This window comes from Gymnoscopelus microlampas (assembly GCF_963454915.1).
Source record: "Gymnoscopelus microlampas genome assembly, chromosome: 9".
Classification (NCBI taxonomy): Eukaryota; Metazoa; Chordata; class Actinopteri; order Myctophiformes; family Myctophidae; genus Gymnoscopelus; species Gymnoscopelus microlampas.
The window spans coordinates 23,164,816-23,176,921 of NC_139946.1; the positions used below are offsets into that span (position 1 = coordinate 23,164,816).

Below are 12,106 nucleotides of genomic sequence, written 5' to 3' on the forward strand. Positions count from 1 at the left end.
CAGAACAACAAAACTGTACATAATGAGGGTTACACGCGTAAAACATTTGACACTACAAGATAATCCTATCACGCTGCCTTGGCAGCGTCTCGGTGACGCGTGAGTCATGTCCGTCCAACATGGTTATGTCACTGCGTTATGACACCATCATCTCCAGTGGAGATGGGGGACCTTATGAACACCAAGCCCAGTGCCAGAAATAGAGCACATGATGATATGTCATCCTGACCCGGTAGTGACCATCACACCCCTCTCCCCCGAGGACAATTATTGTGTTAGGAGTGCTGTGGAGTTGAGCTTTCTTTCCAGCGACGCAGCCAAAAGGATGTCAGCCGGCCGGCCGGTAAGACCCTGACGTTCCGGATGCTTTACCTAACGTGGCCTCCGTTTGTTTGGCTGTGGGTTTTGGGATGCTTCACTGGTGAAAATTAATCGTCTGGATTTCTCCAGGGCACTGACCCTGCTCTATGACATACTGTGACACACTGATCCCACACTGTGATAAGTGTGATGACAATGATACAACCAGGGGGTGTTGGAGTCAGGGGGGTGAACCCCTGACCTGTCCGTGTATCTGTTTCTATAGCTCACAAGGTGCAGTAGATGGATAGATGCTAGGGATGCAACGGTTCAGTAAACCCCCAGTTCGGTTCAAACCTCTGTTTTTGGGTCTGTGGTTTGGGAAAAAAATAACTTTTGAATGAGTTCCACACCACAGCGAGTTGAGATGATAACGTCAAGTCAATGCAGTAGGCTTATGATATGTTCACTTATTATGTTCATTCTTTGCATTAGATGAGAGATGAATTCCATGCATTTCTGAAGAGCAGTTTCTGAGTTTTTATACTGGTTTTATCTGGTTATGCTTTTTATGACATGAATTCGGGATTTATTTATTTAGATTGATACAGTATTTCTTGCAATATTTATTTATTCATTTTTTAATGTTTTTTTGCTGTCTCTAACCATAATCTCGCTTTATTTCTGAAGCTGCTTGCAGATGGAAAACAAATGACAAATAAAGCAATCTTGAATCTTGAATTTATGAATCAGACGGTGTCGAAAATAAATGATCGACTGTTCTACTGACTAGGCTCACAATGTGCCGTGCAGTGATTGTAGATCGACTATTTCTGGCAAGCAACACCATTGGATATACTGGAGGGGAGGGGGTTTCTTCAGTGACACAAACACCAATTGACCCCTCGCTAAATCCCACCACAAATGCGATTGTCCAATGATAGCTTAGCAACCTTTGCTAAGCTGGAATATGGTTTGGCACTCTTCCGTCACCTGTCATAGCTGTCAATGTTATTTCGCCCGCACACTCACAATCATTTGCAACATTAATAGCAAGAATAGGAATACCACGATAACGCGATGGTGACTATGAACCAGCAACAGATTCCACGTATCCAGAAAACAGTTGGAGGGTGCTTTTTTCACCCCTGTGCCCAAGCGGAAATCTAAATAGCACAGAGTACGTTTCTGACTGTGTATTTAGTATGGGGTGGCATCATGAGACTGTCAACCAATTATCGCGATGACTAGGGGTGTGCCGATATATCGTCCCGCGATATATCGCGATACGTTTTCGCGACGATATGTATCGTTTTGGAAAAAAAAAATATCGTTTTGAAATTATTATTTTTTTTTTACACCATCAAAATAATCAGGCATGCAAACAGCCCCGAGGTGAAAAGGGTGACAACATGTTGTTTTTTTTCGGGTCAGGTGTCACACTATTGCCCTATTTGGATTCAAAACGGCTGAAAAGCTACAAGTTTGCATGTCTGAATAATGCAAAAACAGGATTATTTGTTTGCATTTCCTTTTTTTCTCCCCCATTTATTTTCATAATAAAAAAAGTGCGTATCGTATCGAAATCGTATCGAAGTTGTGAGCCAAATATCGTATCGTATCGTTTCGTGAAATTAGTGTATCGGCACACCCCTAGCGATGACACATCGAAAAACATTAGATCAGAAAACAACATGTTATTTTCCTAAACCAAATATCTGACAACGGTTGAAATCATTAAAAAATATTGTTTGTTCATACACTTGTCCACCCAGCTTTCATTGACTTCAATGCATTCCATCGAACTTCCGGCTCCAGTTTGCCTCCCAGGTGCATCATCCTACAGTAGGTGGGGTTGGTGAAAGGGCCTACTCTGTGTGAGTTTGCATGTTCTCCCTGTGTCCCCTAGGGTATTTAATACCCTCACAAAAACATGTAGTAATCCTGGTCGCTATACCGCCTCCCCCATGACAGCTGGGGCGCCTGATGGAGGGGAAGGGAACTGGTTGGAATAATGTGTTCCTTCCACGCGCTACGTCCTTCCGGGGAAACTCCCCCCTGTCAGGTGACAAGAAGGTCAGTTGGCTCTCATGCATTGAAGGAGGCCTGAGCTCGGCTCTGGGCTCTCTAGGCTGGTAGGGGGAGTGTAGCGCCCAGGATCACTTAGAAAATTGGCACCGGGTGAAAAAAAGGGTTACAAAAAATCGTGGGATAAATAAATTTAAAAAAGCACATGCCATGGTATAGAACAGTGGTTCCCAACCTTTTCTGGATCAGGGCCCACTTAAAAATCTCCAAAGCATTCACAGCCCACCCATCTTACCACCTAACACGGCTGCCAATCAGTACGTATGTATTTTAACAATCAATCAATCGATCGTGTTCTGGCTCGGATGAATGTAACCACCGTAGTATATTTGAACTTCCTATTTATCTGTATCACAATGATAACACATTTTTCAAGGAAACCCATTCAATCCGCATCTCTGTCATTTTAGAGTTCTTTGGCTATTCAATAATAGCAGATATACAAGCTCATAGTGCGGCACTGAGTGCCGCGCTATGAGCTTGATCTGTGTGTGACCTGAGCTTGATCTGAGCTTGATCTGCTATATTGTGAAAATGTGTGCAAATCTTTGAATACAGTACATATTTTTTCAAACGAACATTTGTAACTCAAATCTTTGCTTCTGGGGGTCCCTGGAACAAAATATTTTACAAATGTTTGCTTTAAAAAAGATATATTCAAAGATTTTCAAAAAATCTTCGTTCCCGGATTAAATGGATTAAAGACAAAATACCATGTCATTTAGTTTTTCAGACCTTTATCACTGAGGATTACTGTGTAAATGGATGGATGGATGGATAGATAAATTACATTATTCTGCTGATCACAATCACGTGAAAGGTGCCTAGCTTTTTTTTTCGTTCACGGGATTTCTGGATGTACTCTTCTTCGGTGGTGCTTGGATCATTCACAGGCCGCCCCGCCCCACCAAAAAAACTAAAAGTCGTCATAAGTCGTCCTTGGCAGGTTTTAAAGACAACATACCATGACATTTAGTTTTTCAGACCTTTATCACTGAGGATTTTACTGTGTAAATGGATGGGTGGATAAATCACATTATTACGCTGATCACATTCACGTCTTAAAAAAGTACGAGTTGAGGACTGACCCGTCTCGCGTGCCGTCCATGGCGGACAGCGGGGACAAGTGGTGGGGGCTGTTGAGCTCTCTGTCCAGTCGGTGCTGCCTGGGCGGGGGCAGGTCGGCGGTGGAGGCGGAGCCGGGGGCGGGGGAGAGGAGCTCGACCGAGGCACCGTGATGGGGGGTGCTGGAGCCAGCGTACAGGCCTGAAAGACAAACAAAGTTAATACCCTAAATGTGCCAAATAAACTCGGGGGCCCCTCGGAGGCTCCGTCCTCCCTTTGATCCAATTAAAAGCCGTTTCATGGCAATGGGGTTTTGTTTTGACAACTTCCATCCAATCGGAGGAGCTTTGAAAAAGTACAATGTTCTGTGTTTTTGCGCTGGTTGTAATTTGGGGTACATTGTTTGTGCTGCCATGGGGATTGGGCCTTGTCGTTCCTTCAGCTGTTTGTTCTCATGATAGAATAATGGGCTAAATCTTTACATGTGTTCACTTTGAACAGTAGGACATTTGAAAGGAGGAATAAGGTTACAGAATAGCCTGTGTGTGTGTCTATGTTTTGTGTTCACGTATGTGTATATATTCATTTTACCCTTAGGGATCAATAAAGCTTTATCGAATTTGAATATTATGAACATGGTTGCGTGAGAGTATGTACAGTATGTATGTATGTATATAGTATGTGTGTGCCTGCGTGTGTGTATGCGTATGTTTGTCTGCACTGTGTGTGTGTGTGTGTGTGTGTGTGTGTGTGTGTGTGTGTGTGTGTGTGTGTGTGTGTGTGTGTGTGTGTGTGTGTGTGTGTGTGTGTGTGTGTGTGTGTGTGTGTGTGTGTGTGTGTGTGTGTGTGTACGTCTTTGGCCCTGCACTTGAACATATATGCACACAAATATATCTGACCTTTCCATCTGAGGCACTGACATTAACAAGCCAGTCTAGGTCTAGTCCAGGTTTTTATTCCACAGATATTACTAAATGTTTCTTCTGAGAGCCATGTGACAAATCACAGTGACATGTGAATGTTCTGTCAGGGGCTGAACATGAAGGAGTCCAGAGCTGGCGCACTCGGCCCTGTTAGGAAAGTAAGAAGTTTAAAACAGCATCTCCTTCCAGTCCTCCAGCGCACAGTAAATCTATTACACTAAATCTGCTTGCATCTCCGTTTATCCCATGATATCTTTCCCAGCATGCACGGGGACAGCAGTGCGCTGACTGTCTGGGCCAGTTACTGTGCGCCAACAAGGAGAGGAGAAGACAAGGAGAAGGAAGAGGGGAGGAGGAGGAGGAGGAGGAGGAGAGATAGGTGCTCCTGGTTTTGCCGTTGCCACGGCCCAGCTGCGCTCAAGTGGAAGCATGCCGAGGACCGATCTGACAGGCCTCTGAAATGGTTACAAGCCTGATTCATTACCCCCAAATCATCAATCACAGACCGTAAATGGTTTCCCCTTTAGCCCCAACATCTGCTACCAGACCGGCAAAACATTCGACAAATAATGGCCATGATTGCTTCAATTTCATCGCTCGCTTGGCTCAGAGAGACAGGTTCTGGCAGTGTACTGTGTGAGTTAGTGCAAGGTTCTCTACTGTCCATCTGTATCTGTACAGGTTGTGATAGAGGAGTTGGTTCCATGGATGCATCTTCTCTAGGAGCTGCATGCGGGTGTTCTTGGGATAATGATCTGCTCACCTGAACATACCGTCTACAACAGTATGTGTGTTTGAGAAGAGACATTCTGCACAACAGCAGGAGCATGTAAAAGTCTGCACTCAAACTGTGATGTGGCCTCACTCTCAGGTTAATCAGGGAACACTACTAATTGTGCTCTATAAAACAGAGAGGGGCTTCTCGTAAGTCTAGCTGCGGCCGTAGTTTAAACGCAAAAGAGCAGACTTATAGCCCAGCAAACAGGAAATGAGCTTAGCTCTGACTGGAAGGGTGAGTCATTTTCTACTTCACAAGTGCTAATGCTGGGACTCCTGCCCACTCTGCCAGTCCTGTACCATGCATCCCATTGGCCAGGGAACAAAGCTCAACTCCATGCAGATGGAGATCATGAATACCGATGAGCTGCATCTCTGCTGGCATGAACCGGGGCATTACAATGCCCTCCTCTGACGCCCTCTGATCACCTTACAAGACAGCTCCTCCGGGCTAGAAACCATTTACAAGAAGCGAGAGAAACATCCACAATGTGAGGATTCAAGGGTCCGCTTGACAACCAAAGAGGAGCTGAGCGTATGCAGTCAACGGTGCGTTGTGTTCCAGCAACAATAATAGAGGACGATGGGGCGCCTGGACGAGGCACAAGGCATCAAGCAATGACAGATGTGTTCATAAAATGTGGACACTGCAGGGCATCTCTGGACTTTCAGATTGTTATAGTCTGTTTATTCACCACTCATTTACAAGCCTTCGTGTCAGTGACTTTTGCGGATGATTAAATTCATTGTTTAAATTAAATGGAAGTTGAGAGTCATACATGACGTATAAACATTTCCAGATTTCAGCTGTGATTAAGTATTGTTATCATCTGCGCATGGTGAGATCAAAGATGAACATGGTCTGATGGCTGCCCTGTTTAGGAACGCCTTTTGCATCCACTGGCTATGAAATTCAGACCGAGCGGGAGGTTAAAAGACTTTCCCCTGATAGTAAAAATCTGAAACAGCCCAAACATCCGAAATGCTAATACTGATAAGTAATAAAAGACAAGTTTGATCCGTGTCACTTTATTAGACACAGATGGAGGTTAAGGGTCAAAGTTTTAACAATCAGTGAGGTTTCATGATCAGCGACGAGGTGAAAGAGCACTTAAACCAACCAATCCATCCAGTACAGATAAGATAAAGACATTTGGTAGAGGTATTCCCCGCTCCGCACAGTAAATGCATTTGTACACTCATCTGAGTTAAATGAATACTGAGGATTTTACTTTGTACCTGTGAAGATGTCCTGGCTCAGTCCGGGGGAGCGTCCGTCTTTGCTGTTGTACATGTGCTGTGAGGGGGCGGGGCAGTGCAGGTGCTGGGAGGAAGGGGCGGAGCTGCTCTGCAGGTGCTGAACAGACAGACACTCACTCAGGACGTCCTGCTCCAGGTGGGGGCATGGCCGCAACTGTCAATCAAAAAGAGATGGAGACTGTGTCATGTGCAGAAGAAATGCAATGTGTGGATAGAGAGAATGCCTATCTAATTTGGGAGATCAAGGAAGGACTGTTGGGAGTTTTGGGTTCTTAGTGTGTTGTGACCCTGTCAACATACAACTCTACGGCCGCCCTTCATTCTGTAGGGCGGCCGTAGGTTAGTGCTGTAGGTAGAGAGGCCGTCTGGTAATCAGAAGGTCACCGGTTCGCCTCCTGGCCAGCACTATGTTTACGTGTCGAGGTGTACCTGAGCAAGACACTTAACCCCTAACAGCTCAACTGCTCATCGTGACTATCTGAGTTGCCATCCGCTGGGCAAAGGTGAAATAGAATTTCCCCCGGGGGATTAACAAACATCTCCCCTAGTAATATTCACTCACGTTACAGCACCAATACCAGTGCTCTAAACTAGTGCAACTAAAACCAATAGAAATGCTCTTAAATAAAATTGTCTGACAGTTTCAAAACCACTCTTTGTCCGCAGGTCTCCCCCGATAACCCTCTCAAACAAAGTGGCCTACTGTACACAAAAAAGAGGTGAAAGTTAAACCGAGCAAAGTGAAGCCTCATTGTCCTGACAAGCTCTCATCTCTCTCCGCCTCCACAACAACCCATCAACCCTTCCCTTGCCTGCTACAGTACCCCGTGGTGCTTATTTTCTCCTTTGTTTTCTCTGTTTTGATAATCCTCTTCTGACGTTAATTCAAAACAGTAACTGCAAATGAGAACACATTTCCACTGAGGGATAACAAAACAAAGGATAATACCCCTTCTTTTGAGTCATACGTTGGCTTATGGGTGTTCTGGGTGGACAACTAGCATGCCAACTCAGAGCCAACAAAAGATTGCTTCTGTTTCTCACTCTGCCAAGGGTAATGGGGACAAGTGAAGACACATTTCGACTGCAGAGTCGATCACACGCCATGCGGCACCGCCCGAAAAGGCCCAGCGTCAGTTACAAGTTATAGGACGACATGTGCCTCATAGCTCAGAGAGAACTTGACCTCTGTTGCATAGATCAGAGTTGGATTACTCTGCAATAAAATGTTACTGTCGCTCAGGTGTACACACACACACACACACACACACACACACACACACACACACACACACACACACACACACACACACACTCACACGGACACGCACACACACACACACACACACGCACACACACACACACACACACACTCACACGCCAGTGCAGACCTAACTACCGTGTCTTCCACTTTACACTGGAGATTCCCTTTCAAACCCACGGTGCCGTTAGCAATAGAGGTTGTCCAAGCACATGGTGATTTTCTTTGGTAGGAGAAAGGTTGGAATTTTAAGCCATCAGGGTATAGTTCTCTAGTATAAGGGTCTGGAAATGGGACAGTGACAGAGCAAAGGGGCCAGAGAGGGAATCTCTCTATAAACAGTGTCTTTGACATCTGGCTCTAGCTTGAGTACTGGAGTAAGTACAGTAGTGCTGACAACCAATGGCATGGGACTTGATCCTTATAAACCAGTGGTTCTCCAGTCCTGGCGATACACGCTGCTGTTCGTTGTCTGTTCTGCCATGTCATTGCCTGCATTCATTTGGTGTTCAGAGTCTAAATGAACCCTTAGCCCCTTACAAAGGCAATATCCTGTACTTTCAACATCCCAGTGCATTATTGAGTGTTACATTGTGTATACAGGTTCTCTGCTGATATTGTCTTCATTCAGTTAACAAAAACATCTACTGATGCACAAACTTGGACACATCATCAGAGTTTCCTGGAGTTACTGGGTGTTTCGGGTCTTGCAACAGACACCCTCCTCCAGGCGACTGACCGAGGCTGATCAGACCCCGGCCTGTGTCCAAGTGGCATGCTGCTGCCCCCACTGTCTCTTGGGGGCTTAGGGTGGCTGGTGAGATGTTGCAGCAGGTGTTGGCGACACAAGGAGGCTCTAGGCACTGTGGGTTGCCTACGGGCCTGGCTCCTCCTTCGTCTGACCAGAAGTGAACTTCTGTACTTTCAACATCCTAGTGTATTTTTGAGTGTTACATCGTGTACAGGTTCTCTGCTGATATTTGTCTTCATTCTAGTATACATACAGTATTCCACCATGCCTGAGTACTAAGGCAGTCAAGCTTGAATCCACAACGTGTGCAACTAAGTACATGCAGTATAACTCAGGCTTTATGGCACGTTCAGTTCAGGGTGAAATTCACTCACTGGTATGTATTGGCAAACAAACCGGGGTATAGTAACGCTGTGACTTCCATGTGGATCTCGGACGTCATGTTGTGACGTAATATTGTCTTCCAAATATGGAGTTACAGTATTTGCCTCTCAATTGACTTCCAGTATAAAATGAAAGTTTTAAAAAGTTAAATATTTTCAAAAGTAAAACCTACTGTATGTGATACATTTTCAGGGTTCCACAAGGCAGCGTGCACAAATAATTGGCACTGATCAGTAAGGGGTTTGTGAGATTACCCCCGGACACACAGACCCTCCTATAGCTGGCTTAGCCCCTGCAGTTCCACGCAATCAACACACACACACACACACACACACACACACACACACACACACACACACACACACACACACACACACACACACACACACACACACACACACACACACACACACACACACACACACACACACACACACACACACACACACACACAGTGTCAGACATGGTAACGGCGTGGCTTCTCTGACTTCATGTGGCCAGCCTGTGACATCAGTCATCTCTATGACATGATGTGTGAGTGGAGGTACTGGTCTACTGGCAGTGTGCACATGAAATGTGGCACTGATTGGTCCAGCGGTTTAGAACATTAGCTCTGGATACACAGACAGACAGACAGACAGACCCTCTTACAAACAGCTAGACTCCTGCAGAGCAATTTCTATTTGAGATTTGTATTGCTTTTTAATACTGTATTTCTTCAATTGTCATTTCATGGGAACACAGAGAACAACATACCAAGACAAATTCCTTGTTTGTGTAAACATACTTGGCTACTAAACCGATTCTGATTCAGATCCTAATTGATTAGACGGCTCAAATGAAAACCAGTACAATGGGGTCCCCAGGACTGAGCAAGTTTCTCTGTACAGTACTTTGTGCAGCCTGTTCCTCACAACATACTGTAAGACAGTGATGCACTAGTTGTTCCACAGGGAGCTGACATAAAACTAGAAAAGTGTGCTCCTCAGAGCACAGGTCTCCGCCAGGCCGGGTTGCCTACCCAGGGCCCTTTGGAAGCCAGTCATAGCCAATTGGAATGGGGTCTGACTCATACATCTTGATCACATGACCCTAGTGTGTTTTGAAGAAACACATATGGCAGATAATGTAATTTGGCACAGATAAATTGCGAATCAAGGGGGGCAGGGTGTCCCCAGTGTCATGGCTGGCTCAAATCCTTGACAAATAAGGGAAGGAACATCAGGTGTAGAATCAATAACAAATGTTTATTAAAGAATTAACCTAACATAATCAACTACGATATAAATGGATGGCATAACTGAACAGATGAGATAAGGATACTGTGAGGTGTGGAGTCAGTAAATCAGTGGTGTATGAATGTGACATACTATGGATGTGTGGAACATGGTGTAGTGCAGGTGCGTGTAAGTCGTCCAATTATCCCCCCCCCCCCCTTACACACACACAGACGGTGTTCACTCTCCATTCCGACATCTCACCACTCCGACTAGTGGCTTCCGCGTGCGGTTAGGGTTAGGGTTAGGGTTAGGTATAGGGTTCGTCAACGTCGGAAAGGCGACATGTCGGAAAGGAGAAATGCACCCCACACAGACACACACAGTTTGTTACAAGCTCTGCAAAGTTTGGAAGTAAAAGAGCAAAATAAACAACTCATAGTGCAGCGTTACTCCACCTGAACGTTGTGTAGAGTTGTCAGTGTTTACCAGAGTGGTGAAAGCTGCTGCTTGTGACAAGACTGTAGAAACAGGAGTGCATTTTCTCCATCTGACCAAACTGAGGTGAGTTTCTGCAGGTGACTTAGCTTACCTAATTAGCTGCTTAGCATTAAAGGAATTGATGGAATTGCGTGTTTAGTTTCACTCGTATTTTACTTGGTAAAGCAACAACTAGTCAGGATGAAGCATTGTTGTGTTGTGTGATGTGATGTGAAGTGAATATGTTGTATTGTTGAGCTGTGTTTGATTGTGATGCTAAGACAGGCTATGCAGGCCTAGTCAGTGGTGTAAAGTAACTAAGTACATGTACTCAAGTACTGTACTTTTTGAGGAGCTTTTACTTTACTGGAGTCGGCCTCCTGGTGGCACTATAAAAGGAAGATGTGAAAAATGCAGGGCAAAGGCCTCTAGGGAGTGCGCATACAAAGTTTTACACAGATCGGTGCAGTTATAGGTAAAAACACGAATCGGCCAGTTATAGCGCCACCATGAGGCTGATTTAAACATTTTCAAGTGGCATTTCTTCCTCTGCATAGTGGGAATGTGCGTGAGAAATTTCACGGAAATTGCATGCTGTGTTCATGATTTGAGGCATTTTGTTCAAAACAGAGTACTCCTGCAAACCTTGGAAGCCATTTTTAGCCAATCAGGATGGAATATGAAAAATCCGAAAGACCCGTTTCGTTTAGTGACTATAGAGATACTGTGTATCGATTTGTGTGATGTTTAGACAAAATCTGTAAGAGTACGGTCAAAAATGTGTTTTGCAAAAAGCGGCCTTCTGGTGGCGCTATAACAGGCCCATGTGAAAAATTTGGGGCAGAGGTTCTGAATTGGCATCCAGGGAGTGTGTGTGTGCACAGTTTCGCTGCAATCAAGCGAACAGTGCCGGAGATTAGCTGTACACAGACAGACAGAATGACACACGGACGGACGGACGGACAGACAGACAGGGTGCAAAACATACCAAACCGTGTATTTTTTAGGGCATTGGTGATCCAGATTATGAACAGCAATATCATCTGAGAATGATAAATGCTCATACATATTTAAGTGTTTATACTGTCATATAGAGTGAAACGTCAAACACTTGTGCATTTAGAACGATTATGCAACCAGGCATGAAGAGAGGCTGGAAGCACTGCTATGGAGTTGTCTGTACCCAGATAGCCTGCGGGTCGAGACGTCAGTTACGGGTGACATCGCACCGCAGAGCTTGAGAAGAAATGACAGACTTGAAAAGTCTTGCCTCATCTACCATGACCGTTCTAATTAAAATCAGGAGAAAGAACAATTTAAAGAACCGTCCTCCAACCATCAATCTCTGTCTATACAGTATGTTTGTGCCTGGCAGTCTGTGTGTCAGATGGCCCATCTGTCTGACACACTGGAAACCTCTATGCATCCAGCCATGTGTCTATCTGTCAGACCCACATGAACCCTAGTGTCCCTACTCCCTACGGCCTCTATTCAGGTCATATTCTAGGGGAACATTCGCTGACGATAGGCAGACATTCTGCGAAAAAGGCCGATCGACAAGCTTGTAGATTGCCTATTTTCACCGAAGAGATTTGGTGTG

At 45.0% G+C, this 12,106-nt stretch overlaps 1 protein-coding gene across 1 annotated transcript in view; it reads right to left on the minus strand.

Moving 5' to 3' along the window:
* The window catches only part of glis1b (GLIS family zinc finger 1b), a 100,518-nt gene that overhangs the window by 12,413 nt on the left and 75,999 nt on the right, over positions 1 to 12,106 (minus strand). Inside the window, exons 7-8 of the mRNA XM_084066028.1 lie at positions 6,393 to 6,567; positions 3,477 to 3,654 (exon numbers count right to left, since the gene is read on the minus strand). Coding sequence (XP_083922154.1) covers positions 3,477 to 3,654; positions 6,393 to 6,567 — 353 coding nt within the window. The remainder of the gene's footprint in view (positions 1 to 3,476; positions 3,655 to 6,392; positions 6,568 to 12,106) is intronic.